The 19,652-nt window shown below is 37.2% G+C and overlaps 1 protein-coding gene across 1 annotated transcript in view; it reads right to left on the bottom strand.

The window, feature by feature from the left end:
* TRHDE (thyrotropin releasing hormone degrading enzyme) overlaps nucleotides 1-19,652 on the bottom strand; it is a 447,855-nt gene that overhangs the window by 100,900 nt on the left and 327,303 nt on the right. Inside the window, exons 8-9 of the mRNA XM_061415530.1 lie at nucleotides 1,625-1,690; nucleotides 806-993 (exon numbers count right to left, since the gene is read on the bottom strand). Of these exons, the coding sequence (XP_061271514.1) occupies nucleotides 806-993; nucleotides 1,625-1,690 (254 nt within the window). The remainder of the gene's footprint in view (nucleotides 1-805; nucleotides 994-1,624; nucleotides 1,691-19,652) is intronic.

The raw sequence follows: 19,652 nt of genomic DNA, 5'->3' as shown, positions 1-19,652 counted from the left end.
GCCTGGTAGGCTGCAGTCCATGGGGTCTCGAAGAGTCAGACACAACTGAGCGACTTCACTTTCACTTTTCACTTTCATGCATTGGAGAAGAAAATGGCAATCCACTCCAGTGTTCTTGCCTGGAGAATCCCAGGGACTGCGGAACCTGGTGAGCTGCCGTCTATGGGGTCGCACAGAGTCAGACACGACTGAAGCAACTTAGCAGGTAGCAGGATTGTCTGTTTTATAAATCTCAGTTTTCTCAATACTATTCATTTCAAAATATTTTAACTTTCTTAAATTTAATTCAATAAACATTTATAGGGAAAAGTAAAAAATCATACATTATTTTATTTTATTTTTCCCTCATCCTGGGAAAGACTGAAGGCAAAACGAGAAGTGGGGTAACAAAGGCTGAGATGGTTAGATTAGATACCATTAGATATTAGGTAAAATTAGATACCATCACCTACTCAGTGGACATGAGTTCGAGCCGACTCCGGGAGATAATGAAGGAGAGGGAAGCCTGGCATGCTGCAGTCCATGGGCTCACAGAGTCGGACACAACTTACTGACTGAACAACATTTTTTTAAATGACCATAATAATTTAAATCCTGTCCTCTTAATGAAACAACTTTGGTATGCTGTCACATTGATAGTTAAAATATCTGGAAATGGAAGTGAAAAAGGGCTCAAAATGAAAACATCATATGCAAATAAAGAAATGAAAACTATATTTCATGTACATTTCATAATTATGTTATCAATTCTTTTTAAAATGTTAAAGTGCAAAAAAAAGGATTTTTTTCACGTAAAAAATTGTACCTGTTATTTTGAGGTTCATGTGCTTTAGTTTTAGCACTGATATCATAAATAAAATGCTGCTGGGTAATTATTATTCTATTTTCAGCTGTTGTATTTCCCAAGATGGTGATAACGGGATAACCCATCTGGAGAGTCCACTGGTCCATTACTTCTTGTATATTTACGTATTTTCCATTCCTTTTTAAAGCCTTTATAATTAAAATTGTATAAATTAATTTTATAAACATGAATTATAAACATAATTAACATTAAACCATTTTCATGTTTACCTTTATGACTTATTTCAGGATGAAAACACTTAAAATCAGTGAAACTAATATACTGTGTTAGTAAAATTAATCTTCTTGCCTTAGCTTAAGCTTCATGTGTATATAACAGAAATGAAAGCTTTATCAATATTAACATTTTTAACCTAATGGAGGATAAAACATATTTTATTGTTAAAGCAAGTACTTGAAGCATCATTAACATATCCAGTGTGTCTAGTATTAAATGCTTCTATTCATTTATAGAGAAAAAATTCTTTACCGTCAATATTTCACTCAAACATGAATATCTGACACCATATTAAAATCAGATTTCAGAAGTATTATCATATTTGAAACTAGGCGAGGTATCTTAACAATTTGTAGCTGAATTAATTTTTAAACCTCATCATCCTTATAATACATCAAATACAAAACAAGAAAGCATATCAAGAAAAGGGAAACATAAAAAGTGAAAACAAACCATCAGTGTCAATAAAAGTTATGAATGTTTTATAAACTCAATTCAAATATTCAGGAAGAGGCTTTGGTTTTCAAGCTTCCTATACTTTACCTCTGACAGTGTATTCCAGAGATCATTTCTGGCTGCATTGCCATACTTATGAATAGTTAAGTAATCCTACAAAGAATATAAAATAGTAATTAAAATTCAAAGGCTAAGTAATTTCCAGTAAACACATTTGTTTCTCAGTTTAATTAATTATTTCCAATTGTTGGAACTATATTAAAACGATAAAGACACGCCAAAAAATAAAAGAATCTCATTTTAAAATATTCCAAAGAGATTGAACTATAGCATATTTTTAATTAAATCATCAAACAGTACTAATCTCTTAAAATTTATTTTCATATATGTCATCACTTCTTATGGATTTCCAGGATCAAATATCTTCCTCAAATTTAGCAAGTTAAATTCAGGCAATTTGGAAGAAACTACTTATGCAGTGAAATATTTAGGGGAAACTTTCTCATCAGGATTTCATGCTGAAGTGTTGAAAACATATTTTGTCTTATGGGAAAAGAAAAAAAGAAACCAAAAACCTGACTTATATGTACAAATGCGAAGAGGGATTGTTTTGCCAAAAAGGTGATGACTATCTCCATGACCTCTCCAGTTACCTAGTCTCTCTGCAAAGGACAGGCTGCCTTGTACAAAACGATACATGCTTATTTTCATGAGCTTGAAACACATTAATATTTAATAAAAAAAATCAATCCTGAGTTTATATACTATTTTAAAGCTTAGGGCTTCACATTTTCCATTTTCCATCACTAGTAGTTAACTGTATATACTTCTGTTTCATGTCTTTCTAAGAAGCATGGTTTATGTCACTGTGAATATGTTATTTATGACTTCTTGACATTATTTTTTTCTGAATCCAAAGTGGAAAGATCAATATAAAACACTGTTTTATGTTATAAAACAGTATCCCCTCATTCATCTGAAATTTCATGATCTCTAGAACACGTAGGTAGTAGGCAAAATTCTAATTTACATCATAGTACTAAAACTGAAAAAAAAAAAATGCTGACTCCTTTCAGTACTTTATGTAGAGTGGAATACTTTGGGGATAATTAAAGTTGGGGAAGAAAATTTTCTGAAATACAAATTGTAGCACCTGTGACAGATTCCGCTCTCTTGGCAACTCACAGCACAGCAAATGGCAACCCCTGCTTAATCAGACCCGTAGAGATGCAACGCCCAACACTCAGCAATCACAAATACATCGTCACCATCAAGTGTTAGGAATAACTTTACTGAAAAATTACAAGTGAATGACCAATCTGAATCCTAATTTTGTCTTTGAACCTGCCATATGAAGCATTTCCATTTAGATCCCAGGGACCAGGATTTAAATCAGTTATTTCAGATTTAGTTTTCAGAATTATTTTTTATACTTGTTTAGCATTTAAATCGGAGAAGGCAATGGCACCCCACTCCAGTACTCTTGCCTGAAAAATCCCATGGATGGAAGAGCCTGGTGGGCTGCAGTCCATGGGGTCGCTAGGAGTTGGATACGGCTGAGCAACTTCACTTTATTTTTTTCACTTTCATGCATTGGAGAAGGAAATGGCAACCCACTCCAGTGTTCTTGCCTGGAGAATCCCAGGGACGGGGGAGCCTGGTGGGCTGCCGTCTAGGGGGTCGCACAGAGTCAGACACAACTGAAGCGACTTAGCAGTAGCAGCAGCAGCATCTAAATTGGAGAAGGAAATGGCAACCACTCCAGTACCTTTGCCCAGAAAATCCCATGGACGGAGGAGCCCGGTAGACTACAGTCCATGGGGTTGCAAAGAGTCAGACACGACTGAGCAACTAAACTGGGGAAAAACAGGAATTATGAAACATAAATTTAAATTGTATTTTCCCTGTAGCTCAAACAGTGAAGAAAATGCCTGCAATTCGTGAGACCAGGGTCCAATCTCTGGGTCGGGAAGATCCTCTGGAGAAGGAAATGGCCATCCATTCCAGTATTCTTGCCAGGAAAATCTCATAGACAGAGAAGCCTGGAGAGCTACAGTTCATGGGGTTGCAAAGAGTTGGACACGATGGAGCGACTAATACTAACACCAATGAAAAAGCATTAAAAGTAGAACTATTTATTATTGGGTTCTGCTTATGGATAGTGCTGCTCAAATAATCCAAAAGAGAGAACAAAGGAATACTACACAGACCTTGAAGGTCCAGTAGATAACTACAGGTTTCTCTTCACGGGCAGACCATAAAAATCCAATGGTTCGTGAGATCAGTTGTCCTGGGCCCAATGGTAATCAACTTGAGCTCTTGGTTCACTCCTCAATTTAGAATAACTTGCTTCAACTGTACATTTCAAGCAAGCTGAAATGGCAATTATCCAAGCTTGGCAAGGTGTTCCAACTTGCCTGCCTCAATATTCAAGGCAGCTCATGCCTTCTTGGCCTGCCAGCAGACCCATTCAGTTTTGGGGTGTTCTAGAATCCTACGCATGTCATCTCTTTTCTCTACAATAAAACCCAAATGTTTTCCTCAGTTATTGTAGCCTTCCTCTTGCACAAATATAGTCATATTTTGAATTGAAATTTTGCTTGGTCTTTGTAGAATTACAGAAAAATGTAAAGAACAGTGTGCTTTTTTGATGATCAATCATTTATTTCTTTGTTCATTCTACAAAATGTAAGGCGCACTCTGCCTGTGCCAGGCAGCCTACCAGGAGCTGGGCAGCAGTGGTGGATAAGGTGTACTGAGGACTGCAAATGAGACAACCTGTGGAGGGAGGGTTCTGTGGCTGAAGGCGGGCAAGTCCTGGTGCAAGAACCACTTGACAAGATGAATGAAACATTTGATATGAGTTTGAGTAAGACTTTAAGCTCCTTTCAAAACTACAAGCCAATGAATATGGAGATGGCTGGAGTTGTGAACCAGAAATGAAAACTTTTATTATATTATGTGTATGAAAGTCAATCAATTTGACATTACAATACAAAGCAGAAAAATGATTTAATATTAACTCTGTAAAGAGAATTGTGGGTTCTCTACACAAAGTATTTCAGAAACAGTAGAGCTGTTGAAAAGAATAAAACAAAGATGGCCATCATATTCTAAAGGAATATAACTAACAATATAAACTGATTAAAAGTTAAAAGCATGTTAAGCACAAGTATAGTCTGATACATAAAGTGCAGGAATGGAAGTCTGACTGTTCAAATCCATCCTCCAATGCTTCCTAGTTAAATGATCCTTGGCAAGTCACTTAACTTCTTTGTGACTATCTTCATACCCATAAAAATAAGGATAATAAAAGTAACTGCTACATAGAGGTTTTCTGAGGATTAAATGATTTAATATCGATACAATCTTTAAAAGTGAAGAGTGCCTAATACAGTAATGTCTATTCAATAGACAGTAGCTGCTATAATCTTTTTAATCATTTCCAGCTACAGGTTGGAAAACAGAGTAACAAAAAAAAAAAAAAAGGCATCATTAACGGTAATAAAGAACATAGTACACGAGAACAATAATATTTGTCTCCCTTTTAGCTGTGTAAGTTGCTTTATATTTTTTCATTAAATCCCATGACAACATTTATGAGTTAGGTGTTAATATTATCACTCAATAAATCCAAACACCAGAACTGAGAGACTCCAGCCCATGTCCAAATCCTATACCTGTCTATACAACTTCTGACCCAAATCTAGTATCTGTGAGATGACACACAGGTGACTAAGAGTTTTGTTCAAAGCTGAACTCATCATCCTCCCCCGCATCAGCTCCTTTTGGGAGCACTTCCCCAGGAATAACCCTCCATCCACTGCAACCAGAAATCAAACAAGATGGCTCTCTTCCCCTCCCCACTACATTCAGATAATGATAAAACATTCTCCCAATACTCCCCGTTCCTTTCGCCTGTTTCACAATGACTCTACACTATTTTGTCCAGATATACTGACTACTGCTATTATTTCTGTTTTCTCCCTCTAAAATCTAATCAAATCACTCAGCCATGCATAACTACTTTTCATCAAATATATACATGAATCCCTGCTGTATTCAGAATGTCATTCAAACACACTTCAGTGTAACTTAAAGGTGTCCCTCATGGTCTGGTCTCTCTGTACTGCTCCAATCCCACCCACTACATTGTTGCCTCCCTGCCTCAATTTAGTCATTTGCAGCTTTCTTGAAGCAGGTGCCTACTGACTACTTTCCCCCTTGTCTAGCTCCCTACACATGCAGTTCTCTACGCACTCTTTTCTCCTTTGCCCATTTGAATTCAATTCAATCTCCAGGACTCAAACTTACTTTTGTTTCCTCCGGAATCCTTTCTTTTGCATTCCCACTCTCTTCCTAATTCTGAGTTAAGTACCCCTCATATTCTCACATTTCAATATATAGCAGCAATTATCACACTGTGTCATGACTGCTTGTTAGTTAGTCTGGCTGCCCACGTAGTCTGTTAACTCCATGAGAGTGAGATCCCACGATTACCATTTACTGCTATTGAGCCAGCACATATGTGTCCAGCCTGGTATCAGTACATGTTCAATATATTTGCGAGATTTCTGACTTTCCTTACACAAAATGCCTTTCTGCTGACAGCTGGCAATGCAGAGAGAGAGATTTCTTGTACCTAAAACATTTCCCCCCCAAACACCATCTTTAAACACTTATAGAGGAATTTATTATTTCAGTGCTTATTTGTCAGAGATATAACTTGCATTGATGTATACAGCTGGCTGTGATGTCATCAAGAGTGTACACTATATTGGATATGAGACCATTTTTTGTTTTACTTTCTTGGCTAACAAGTAACACAGTTCATAACATTTTATGTATAAAAGCCAGAGGGACTAAAAAAGACAAAGGGAAAAGTAAAAAGTGCACTGAAGAAGTAAAGCATTATTATCTTTTAAGATTTACATAGAAATAATTATGGAATACTTAGTCTCCTATTAATAGGCCCTTCAGCATGCTGAAACAGAGGATCAAACATATATAGGGTGTATGTATTCTTTATGACATGGAGGGAGAGTTTGACAAAATTCAAAGATGTTTAGCTGCAAGTAACAAAAAATCCAGCCTGGAATGACTTTTTTTTTTCAATAACAAGATTTATTTTTTCCAACTATAAGAAGATGAGATAGTGCTACAGCTCTTTTCCAGTGGAATTCTTTAGGCTCCACATTTACCTAAGTTTGGCTTCATCTTCAGGTTTGGGGTTAGATTGCTGAAGCAATCCCAGTCAACATATTCAGATGGAACACTGCACAGAGGAAATAAGGACTTTCTTCCTAGGGATCTCTCTTTAAAAATTAGGAAAAGTCTCCGGACTTCCCTGGTGGTCCAGTGGCTAAGATTCCAAGCTCTGACTGCAGGGGGTCAGAGGTTCAACTCCTGGTCAGGGAACTAGATCCCACATGTCGCGACCAAGACCCAATGCACCCAAATAAATAAATAAACAAAAACAAATAAATATATTCTTTAAAAAATCAGGAAAACTCTCCCTCAAATCCTACATCAAACCCCTCATGTTTCCCATTTAACAGAATTGTATTATGTGCTGTAGCCAAAATCAGTTAGTGAAACATTTGGGGGAAATTGCACAGGTCAGGACCCTGTCCTGTGAAGTAAATGATTATATAGACATGGATGACAGCCCAAACAAAATCAAAATATGCTTGAAAAGAAGGAAAAGGAGACTAGCTTATGGGTAGGCCACCAACCGTGTTTTCTCCAGTGAGACAAAGGATGCAAGTATGGGCCTCAGTGACGTTGGGAGGCAGGATCCCATCTACTTGTAAGAACCATCTGGGCAATGCCAGGTAAATTGGGCATTGGTTTTTCTATGTGTCAGGAAGTTTAAAGCAAAGGTTTGAAATATTGTTCCTTTCTATTAAGAATAATTGTAGCTCAAAATATTTGTAGTGGGCATTTGTCATTCCTCTGTCTTTCCAGCATTTAAAATACCACTTTTATATGAGGGTAATAACTCATCACGTAATCTTACAGGGAAGTGAGGGCTCTCTCGCTTAGAAATGGAAGGGATGAAATTCTCTCCTCTCCACTCTCCCTGGCAGCTAAAGCATGGACACAAGTGGACACTTCATCCCAGGGCAGTGACTCCTACATGATCAAAGCACAGGAGCAGGAAGAGTTGCAATCACATTGCCTGTGACGGTGACACTGAGGACCCAGGAACAGCGATGCTAATGGCAGCAACTGCACCAACCAGCCTTACGACATGACCGTGGCTACGTTTCTTCATTTCTGAGTCTTCCTTGCATGCATGTGAGCTGAGTTGCTTCAGTCATGCCTAACTCTTTGTGACCCCATGGACTGTAGCCTGCCCGGCTCCTCTGTCCACAGAGATTCTCCAGGCAAGAATACTGGAGTGGGTCGCCATGCCCTCCTCCAGGGGAATCTTTGCAACTGAGGGATTGAACCCATATCTCTTCTGTCTCTTGCACTGAGTGCTTTACCACTAGTGCCACCTGGGAAGCCCCTGTGATGCTTTCTTAGTTACGATGATCTGTTTTGTAAGCCTGATTCTCCAGCCTTCCCAGTGAGTCCAACGACTGGCCTGAAGTGTTAGTCACTAAGTCATGTCCAACTCTTTGCAACCCCATACTATACTGAATTATACTGTCCATGGAATTCTCCACATAAGAATACTGGAGTGGGTTGCCATTTCCTTATTCAGGGGATCTTCCTGACCCAGGGATCGAAACTGTCATCTGCAAACAGTGAGAGCTTTACTTCTTCTTTTCCAATCTGGATCCCTTTTATTTCTTTTTCTTCTCTGATTGTTGTAGCCAGGACTTCCAGAACTATCTTGAATAATAGCACTGAAAGTGGATACCCTTGTCTTGTTCCTGATCTTAGGCAGAATACATTCAGTTTTTCATCATTGAGAATAATGTTTGCTATAGGCTTATCATATATGGCCTTTACTATGTTGAGGTAAGTTCCTTCTATCCCATTTTCTGAAGAGTTTTAATCATAAATGGGTGCGCATTTTGTCAAAGGCTTTCTCTAGACACTCAATGACATAAATCAAAGCAAGATCCTCTATGATCCATCTCCTAGAGTAATGAAAATAAAAGCAAAATAAGCAAGCAGGACCTGATTAAACTGAAAAGCTGTTTCACAGCAAAGGAAACTATAAGCAAGGTGAAAAGACAACCCTCAGAATGGAAGAAAATAATAGCAAATGAAACAACTGACAAAGGATTAATTTCCAAAATATACAAGCAGCTCATACAACTCAATACCAGAAAAACAAACAACCCAATCAGAAAATGAGGAAAAGACCTAAACAGACATTTCTCCAAAGAAGACATACAGATGGCTGACAAACACGTGAAAAGATGCTCAACATCACTCATTATTAGAGAAATGCAAATCAAAACCACAATGCAATATCACCTCACACTAGTCAGAATGTCCATCATTGAAAAGTCTACAAACAATAAATGCTGGAGGGGGTGTGGAGAAAAGGGAATGCCCTTTCATTGTTGGTGGGAATATAAATTGATACAGCCACTATGGAAGACCATATGGAGATCCCTTTAAAAACTAAGAATAAAACCACCATATGACCCAGCAATCCCACTCCTAGGCATATACCCTGAGGAAACCAAAATTGAAAGAGAAACATGTATCCATTGTTCATTGCAGCACTGTTCACAATAGCTGAAACATGGAAGCAACCTAGATGCCCATCAACAGACGAATGGATAAAGAAGTTATGGTATATATACACAATGGAATATTATGCAGCCACAAAAAGGAGTGCATTTGAGCCAGTTCTAATGAGGTGGATGAACCTAGAACCTAATATTCAGAATGAAGTAAGTCAGAAAGAGAAAGATAAATATCATAATCTAATGCATATAAATGGAATCTAGAAAAATGGTATTGAAGAATTTATCTACAGAGCAGCAATGGAGAAACAGACATAGAGGATAGACTTACAGACATGGGGAGAGGGGAGGAGAGGGTGAGATGTATGCAAAGAGTAACATGGAAACTTACATTACTATATGTAAAATAGATAGCCAACAGGAATTTGCTGTATGGCTCAGGAAACTCAAACAGGGGCTCTGTATCAACCTAGAGGGGTGGGATGGGGTGGGAGATGAGAGGGAGGGTCAACAGGGAGGACATATATGTATACCTACAGCTGATTCATGTTGAGGTTCGACAGAAAACAACAAAATTCTGTAAAGCAATTATCCTTCAGTAAAAAATAAATTATTTTTTAACAAACCATTGAAGTCTGGCCATGCATTTCAGAGGACGCTTCTACATTCCCTGACCTTGAGAAACAGAAATAAGAGGCTGAAACAGTGACAGACGACCAACTGAATCACAAGAAAGCTCGGCTGCAGCTCAAAATAATAGTTGGGTTAATATATGAAGACTGGCTGGACATTATGAAATTAAGTAAAAGTGAGTAGCAAAGTATTGAAAAGGCATTATGGAAAATAACAGCATGCTTGTATTTTAATTCTATTAAATAAGAACACGATAGAAAGGTATAAATAATTATGAAATGTTTGTTATTAAATTACAACAGTTTCCAAGAGGAAACTCAGTAAAAATAGAAACCATTATCAAACATTTTGAGGTACAGCAGTTTCTGACTACAAGATACAATGAAAAAGAAACGGAATTTCAGAAGGAATGTTGTTTGAACAGCTAGAGCAATAATAGTTGAAAAGTCAGTTATATCATTGTTTGCAGACCAGTTTGATTTTTTAAATGTGTGCTTAACTTAAATTAACTTTCAGAAGTTGCTTAGTTACAGAAGTACTCATATTTCTGTAGGAACAAAAAGGCATTTTACGCTTTTAAAAGTCCCTTATGCCACCTAATGAGTATAAATTTTGTAAACATCAGTATTCTTTCTTAAAGTTGTGAATATGCCAGAAAATTTTACATCAAAACAACCTGCTAGCCCATGAAAGATGTTTTGTTTGTTTGTCTTAAATTATAGACAGTGGCATGTTCTCAATTCAGTTCTGTTTCCACATATCTCTTATTTAGCAATTTTAGACCATACCATTCATGCCCCAACACGCAGGAACATCACCAGAGAGGCAATATTGCCGCTGCTGAATTTGTACTCCCATTCCAGAACAACCTGACAGGGTCTTACACCCGTCAGCAAAGTAGTGTGAATGTAAGTCTATACGGGTATTCTGGGTACTCAAATATCCCCCCCTCTCGCTTCTACTGCTAGCTTGAAGTATTACTGAGACATAAAGTGAATCTAGGTAAAACTGAAGTTTGTGAATTCCTTTTTTCAAAGGCCCGGGTAAAGGGTTTTGACCACAGCAAGCTCACACAATAGATACAATATATCCTGGCTGGTAAAAATATACTGCCTTTTGTAAATCAAGATGCCCACTGACTGCAAGCCATGTATATGGAGTTTTCTTACTCAGCGCTGGTGAGTCACTGAGAAGAAAATGAAACTCAATTGAGAAAGAGATTATGATGTGCATATTCAGGAAAACTAAGAATTCAAGCCAATCTTTAACAGCCGTGTGATCTTGGGTAAGATATCTAATTTCTCTAAGCCTTAATTTCTTCAACTGGGAAAAGTAGATAATATAGTACTTACTTGAGAACAGTGTGCATAGAAAATTAAATAAAACAAGTAAAGCACTTAGGGGAAAAAAAAAGTCTGCCACCCAAAGAAGCTGAGAAACTAGTTATTTTAAGATCAAGCTCAAGGGGAAAAATAGTCTGGAGTCAACATCTTCTTCAACCTTGTCTCCAAGAGAAGTCAAAATGTTCTAGACAACCAAGGTAGGGAAATTAAATGGACTAACCTGTAAGAGGAAAGTGCTCAGAGGAATCTTATTTTTAGTTTGAAAAAAGTAAAACTGCAAGAAAAAGATTGAGATCAAGGTTTCTTTATATGTGAGAAAAGCTTAGAAACCTCCTGTACCCCAGTCTGAGGAAAGAAAGAGGCCTGGACTCTAAAAGTCTGCTTTTCACAGAGGTCTTCTGAGGTGCCGAGACCACTGATGAGAGGGCGGGGCAGTCACTAGTTAGCTCCTCAGCACGAAACAGCCACACCTAGGTGAGCAGCAAAGTGCCAAGGACACTAACCTGCAGGGCACCAGAAAGGCAAGGCTTGAACGAGATTCATACCAAACACTCAAGCAATAACACTGTCTCAACTCTTCCCTGAAACGTCCACGACCGCTTGTCAGGGTGGATGTGAGCACAGGGCTCTTCACCATGTGTTCTGGACTGACAAAGCTCCCTAGAACATTCTCCTATTAGTGGGAGTGACTAAGGGCAATTCCCTAAGGACAGATTAAATTTCCCGTAGGCTCAGAAGCATGGGGATGCCTTTTATTAAATGTTAAAATCACATATACTGATATGAACGATATATTATATTATATAAATAATACTGTTGACACTGTTACCTAGATAGAGAGTTACCTCTCAGATCCTTCCTGGTTTTGTCTCCCTGGTTATTCAGCTTCTGTTATAGTTGTATCTGAATCAGCTTCTAGCAGATAGCCTCATCTCCTTTGCAGCTCTGTTTTGCAATTAGACTAGCTGGCAACAACCCCAATCCTGGACAAACTCAAGTATTTGCTTCTTAAAAACTTGCACAAGTATAGCTTAACATCACAGGAGAAAAATGATGCAATTTGAGCAGTTGAGTATTATTATAAATTCATAATCGCCAAACTCAAATAGACACTCAGGACTACCAGGCAGCCGTGACTGCCTATGCATCCCAGTTCTCAGTCTTCAGACCTCGCTACCACGCAGCATGACCTCCCTTTCAGCTAGTGACCTTGCCTCACAGAACACTAAAACACAGATTTTGGTGGTCCAGTCGTTAGGACTCGATGCTTTCACTGCTGTGGGCTGGGTTTGACCCCCTGTTATGGAACTAAAGTTCCACAAGCCTCACGGTGTGACATAAATAAACAAATAGAATTCATCAGAAAATCAACTCCCTTATTTTCTGATTTCCAAATCTCCAAATGTCCTGGAAGTGTCTCTCTTACAGAAGACCTGCCTTTGTACTGTCTCAATAACCAAAGCCCCTGTTATCTTTTTCTTCTCCAGTGCTATCAACTTCTGTCCTGACTCCTTCTCTACCAGCCTAAAACTAGCACACCTGTCTCCCATCTTTAAAACAAAAAAACAATGGAGTATTACTCAGCCATTAAAAAGAATACATTTGAATCAGTTCTAATAAGGTGGATGAAACTGGAGCGTATTATACAGAGTGAAGTAAGCCAGAAGGAAAAACACCAATACAGTATACTAACGCATATATATGGAATTTAGAAAGATGGTAATAATAACCCTGTGTACGAGACAGCAAAAGAGACACTGATGTATAGAACAGTCTTATGGACTCTGTGGGAGAGGGAGAGGGTGGGAAGATTTGGGAGAATGGCATTGAAACATGTAAAATATCATGTATGAAACGAGATGCCAGTCCAGGTTCGATGCACGATACTGGATGCTTGGGGCTAGTGCACTGGGACGACCCAGAGGGATGGTATGGAGAGGGAGGAGGGAGGAGGGAGGAGGGTTCAGGATGGGGAACACATGTATACCTGTGGCAGATTCATTTTGATATTTGGCAAAACTAATACAATTATGTAAAGTTTAAAAAGAAAATAAAATTAAAAAAAAAAAAAACTCTCCTTTGCCCTCTAACTACCTCCTCTGTTTTTCTGATCTCCTTCCTTGGCAAATTTAAAAAATTTTATCCTAAATACACTGTCTCTTCTTAGACATTTCCCACCCCTACCACCCTTTAACACAGTCCACTAAAGTCATTAAATATGCAAACTGCCAAAAGGAACACTTTTTAGTCTTTATTTTATTCCACCTCTCAGCTGCATTTAACCTCCTTGGTCACTTTCTTATTCTTGAAATATGCTTTTTTTCTTGACATGAGTGACAGCATATCACTGGCATTCTGCCTGCCTCTTTATTCTTCCTACCGGTGACTCAGATGGTGAAGAATCTGCCTGCGATGCAGGAGACCTGGGTTCGATCCCTGGGTCGGGAAGATCCCCTGGAGAAGGCATGGCAACACACTCCAGTATCCTTGCCTGGAAAATCCCATGGACAGAGGATCCTAGCGGGGGGCTACAGTCCATGGGGTCGCAAAGAGTCGAACATGACTGAGCAACTGACACTTACCTTGATACAGCCTCTTTTACTAGCACCTTCTCTTCCTTCCACCTCCAACAATGTAGCGCTTCAGGACCAAGTTTCAGGCTTCCAACCCAGAAACTTCAGAATCATTCTTAGGTGCCTTTTCCTCCTCTCATACCACACTCTTGTGGATCTCTCCTACCACACTCTTCAGCCAATCTATCCCTAGGTTCATTTCATCCTACCGTCAAAAAACACTGAATCTATCTATGTCTCTATATATCTAGTCACTCTTTAAGCCTTTGCCATCTCTCACCCAGATATTAAACCATCTTCCTAATTTTTATTACCTGATTCCCCTACCAGTATACTGATTGCCCCAGTCCAAATGTATTACTATAATTAGCCAAATAATTATTTTAAGTATAAATAGAACCAGGTTGCATCCCAGTTTTAAAATTGGTGAATCACCTCCCACTGCAGTCAGAATAAAACCCAACCTTCTTAAGCACAGTGCACTTTGGCATTGCATAATTAGCTCCTGCTCTATCTCTTGCCCTGACTAACTCTGTTCATCTACACTAGCTCCTTTCTTTTCCTTGAACACACTGAGTTCCTCCCTCAGCCCTTTGTGCAAGCCCTTCCATCTTCCCAGAATGATCTCCCCCAACCCCTTTTCTCATCCTTCAGACCTCAGGACACATGCCTTCTTCTCAAGAAGGATTTTCTAAACACTCAGTCTAAAGTTGCCTGACCCATCCATCTTATATGTTCTGTCACAACATCCTATTTTTTTCCTACCTCGTATTTATCACACTTAGGAAACATATCTGTATTTGCCTTTTTCCTTTTTAGCATCAATCTTGTCCAAAAATATGATTCATGAGATCAGGGGGCATATCTGTTGTGTGTAGCATACCCTGAATATTTAAATACTTGGTACATATCATGGTGTCTGACATTGTGTGGCCATGCAGTATGTGTGGAATAAAAGAGTGACTGCACATATCTGATGGGTGAACTACGTGGATATAAAGAGAGGCAGGAAGAGAAATCACAGTTTGGTTTATTAGCACAAAGGAAAGTTCTTGACACTAAAATGAGTTACTGCTCTTAAGCGGGAAATGATCTGTAACATAGTCATAGAGACAGACTTTGAGCAGAAGTGAAAAAGTGAATACAAGAGACTGATTGTAAAAGGAGTAAGATGCAGGATGACACACGGAAATCCCCATTTCTTTGTGTGACATACTAACACAGAGCCTTCTCTTCCATAGACAGAAATATAGAGGTAGATCAACATGGAATTTTGATAAGTTTGATAAGTAAGATAGGTTCCAAACACATAACTTAGGATAGGTTTTTATAGCACTCTTAAGGCACTTATTTTTAACATATGGCTTTTCACAACTTAATTTTGACTTTTAAATATCAAAGAGGAAAAAGAATTCGTATATTACAGTTCATTATTTCTATAACTATTTATGAATAGTTTTAACTTTAAAAAAGGAAAACTAATTTTTTAAACAGATAGACACATGGATAAATATGTCATATAAAAGTAAGTGGTAACAGTGAAAGACAAGAGAATACATATGAAAAGTTCTCAATCTCATTTGTGATAAAAATACATACACTGAAATAGCAATTTTTTACTTATTAAATTGGTGAGAAATTTATTTTGAAAATAAGACACAATGTTGTCTGCTTAGTGTATTATAAAAATAGAACTTTCAAACTTTCTTTCTAAATTATGTATCTGAGAAGAAAAAATTGGTAGTATGTTTCCAAAAATATAGATTAAAAGAAAATCAAAATACAATTGGTAAATCTATAATTTAAAATTATTTCAGTGTTATTTATTTTACCAGTATTGGAAAGCAATGTAAATGCTTGTCAACTAGGAAAAAATAACTAAAATTATTATGTACATCTATGCCATATTACTACTACTAAACTATGTACTAGAATCATCTAGCAATTATTAAAATAGAAGTTAAAAAAAATCTTCCCAACCTGGGAGGGTTTTTTTTTTAGCATCAAAGCTTTTAATATTGCCAAATATATAGTTCTAGGCTATTACATGAACATTCTGAAAATAGAACGTAATATAAGAGAAAAAATAAAAAAGGAAACGAAAGAAAACTGCTGATGCAAGAGCTAATTAGGTTAGAGGAAAATGCCTCTAAGGCAAGTTTGTTGTACCTCTGAACTAGTAATATAACCAAATGGTAATGTTTACAAGGAGAGAGTGTTTGTAGATAGGTATACATATCCCAGTATGTGCATATTTACATATTTACATAGACCAACATATATATATATATACACACACACATATATATATGTCGTACATCAGTCTAATATGTCAAATCGTTTCACAAATGTATTTTGAATAAAGTTATCAAAAACATCATTTTACAGTATGAACCCTATTAGTTAAAATGAAGATAGGGCTTCCCTGGTGGCTCAGATGGTAAAGAATCTGCCTGCAAAGCAGGACACCCAGGTTCAATACCTGGGTTGGGAAGATCTGCTGGAGAAGTGAATGACAACCCACTCCAGTATTCTTTCCTGGAGAATTCCATTGACAGAAAAGCCTGGTGGGCTACAGTCCATGGGGTCGCAAAGAGTCGGACATGACTGAGTGACTAACACTTTCACAGAATGAATATATCTTGAGCTCTTGACTAACAGGTAAAAGAAACCAGTAAGACTAAATTTCTAAGACCCCCCATTAATCTGGGTAAATGCTTGTGGGATAAACAAATAAAGATAAATGTCACTACCAATGAAGGCTTTTTAGTTAATGCTGTATAGTCACAGTAGTCAACTAACAACATTTATTTCAGAGGCAAAATGATAAGAATTCAATCAGTAGCTGTATATAAGCAAATTAATTAAAACTGATGAATAGAAGTTATTTTTCTCTGATTAAGAAATATGAATAGTCTTTGCTATTTATGTTTTTAAAGTACTCTTTTTATTAGAAATAGTATTCTATATTCTCAAATTCATAGAATCTTTCCTTAAAATTAATATTTTTTTCTCTATAGCATACTCAGTGAATTTAGCTTTGTAGTTGGTCTTTAATAAGCTAAATGCTAATTAGGTCAAATCCAATGACTAAACATGATCAATGATAGTATCATCATCATACAGTATTAAATGATGACAAAACATTACCATGAAGAGTTAATCAACCTTTCTACCTATAGCAAACCTAAAACTGCAGTGATTTAAGTGAGACAGGGAGAAATGTGAACAGAACCTGCCTATGGTCACTCAGTTTTATTGAAGCATGATTCAGCTACCATCTGATTAAAAACACAATACTATCTCTTCAGAAAGCAAATTCACTTTGACACACACTGTCTCTGTTCCTCTGTTATTTTCTGACTTCCCATTTATCTAAAAACTTACATGCAAGGGAGCAAACCACTGTCTCACAAACATAAGCTTTCAGTTTTCAAATAAAAATCCTGTGTACACATGTAGCTTCTCGTGGAACCCTGGTTATTGAGTATGTTGTTGCTACTGATAACCCCTATAGCTTTGTGCTGTCATTACCTTTAGGCTATCAGAATTTTATGAGCACAACCAATAATAATGATATTTACTTCTTATCCACACCTCATTGCCTTACATTGATTTGCATAAGCAATTTCCACCCTGATAATTGGAGCCAAACATCTTTTTGTAGGTTACCTTATGGAAAAGAGCAGTTAAATACTAATCAAAAGAAATCTTTCTTTATTCAACCATATTTTAAATGATATTGAATTACTTTCATTGGATGAGCAGGAAGGTGACTCACTCTCTGACAGATTTTGAAGTGAGTTTATATCATGTTTAACAGTGATCTTTCTTTATAATTTTAGTTCCCTGGTGTTGCCTCTTAACAATGTAAAGAACGGTACTGCCAGGTTCAAATCATTAAAGCGATATTGTTTTGTTTGAAAAAAAGAAAAGAAAAAAACAGTAGTAGTATGTACTAATTATTTTTAATAGCTACTGAGTCAATGTTATCTGAGAATGTCAAAATTAAAATTACACCTTTATTCTTTTATTTCTAAAAACTCAAAGAAAAATTATAAAAAAAAATGTAACTAGGGAGATGAACACAAGTAAAAATCAACTAAGAAAGGTCAAAGTCATGTGAAATAATTCTATCTAAAAGAATCCTTCTCTGAATAATTTACTTAAAAATAAGTCTAGAGCACTTAGGTAAGAATGCGGATTTGAGCTGTGGAAGCTTAAATTATAAAAACAAGGTAGAAGAAGTAGATCCAAATTTATTGATCATATGTACAAACATTGTACATATGGGTACAAATTACTATGTGTACTTAAACTTTAAGAAAACTAGGAACTTAAAGATGTGAGCATTTCAGAAAGATTCAGTGATTCTTGCAGTAATAGAGGCTGAGCATGAGGTGAACTAAGATCCTCAGAACACAGTGCGCTGAAGGCAACTGAAGAGAGGCTCCAGGGCTCTGGGTTAAAGTGGTGAATTAACAAACACATCTGATTCCACGCTCTCCCAAAACCTGACTAGAACTACACTGAATGTGTGGGTGTTTTCTCTGTGATACCAAAATTTCGAAATCTAGCAGTGGTTTTCCTGACTTCTGCTCCTCTAACTCTCCCAACAGGGTCAAAGCCATATAAGTCTCGCTTTGCAGATGATTAACTGAAGAGTCAGGAACTCTAGTTAAATTCTCCCATTCAATTGAAACAGTTGTCCTAAAGTATCAAACCCAAATTTTCTAACTAGTAAAATGCATTAATAAGATGGAAAAAATCTTATTTTTAATTCTACTCTTGCATTTTATAACTATGAAGTCAGAGGTCAGAAAGAACTTAGTGACTAGCAGAAAGCCCATCATTAATTAGGAACAAGAATAATGGTTGTCAGGGGGAAAACATGGGGGGAAGGAATAGTTAGGAAGTTTGGGATGGACGTGTACACACTACTATATTTAAAATGGATAACTGACAAGGACTTACTGTATAGCACATGGAACTCTGCTCAATGTTATTTGGAAGCCTGGATGGGAGGGGCGTTTAGGGAGAAAGGATACATGTATATGTGTGGCTGAGTCCCTTCGCTGTCCACCTGAAACTATCACAACACTGTTAATCAGTTATACCCCAACACAAAATAAAAAGTTTAAAAATAGAATAAGAAATGTTTCTCCCTACTTATTCCATTGCCTCTTGTGTCCCAAAATATTCCAGCAAACGTTTTGGGTAATCTACTATGGAAGAACAGTAGCTATACAGAACTTGCAAAAATATAAATACTTCTGTGTTTGAAACAATGTATTATTTACAAGTGGCATACATAATCTACAAAGGTTCACACTTCATTTGCTCTATTTGACTTTCAATTTAACCATCGAAACAAAATGGAAACTGACTTATTAACGGTGCTCAGTCGCTTCAGTCATGTCCAACTCTAATGGACTGTAGCCTGCCAGACTCCCCTGTCCATAGGATTTCCCAGGCAAGAATACTGGAGTGGGTTGCCATTTCCTTGTTCAGGGGATCTTCCTGACCCAGGGATGGAACCTGGGTTTCCTGCATTGCAGGCAGTCTCCTACACTGCAGGTGGTCTCCTGCATTGTAGACGGATTTTTTATCCAATGAGCCACCTGAGAAGCCCTACGCTATCTATTACAGTCTAAATAGACAGAATGTGTGTTCTGTCTATTACATACTAAAAGAACTTTTGAGGCAACTTATTTTAAAAATTATGCAAAATTTAACATTTAATGATCACACAACATTCAAGAAATAAGGGAATTAGACCAAAAAATCAAGAAGATCAGACCAAGGAAAGTTGTGATTATTCAGTATGAAACCGTTTACCAGACATTCAGATAGCTGATTGAATGGATTATATGGATACTAGAAACAAAACTTTTCTGAAAAAGTCTCTGGA

This window comes from Bos javanicus, chromosome 5 (assembly GCF_032452875.1).
Source record: "Bos javanicus breed banteng chromosome 5, ARS-OSU_banteng_1.0, whole genome shotgun sequence".
Lineage (NCBI taxonomy): Eukaryota > Metazoa > Chordata > Mammalia > Artiodactyla > Bovidae > Bos > Bos javanicus.
This window is presented reverse-complemented; position numbering and strand designations above follow the sequence as displayed.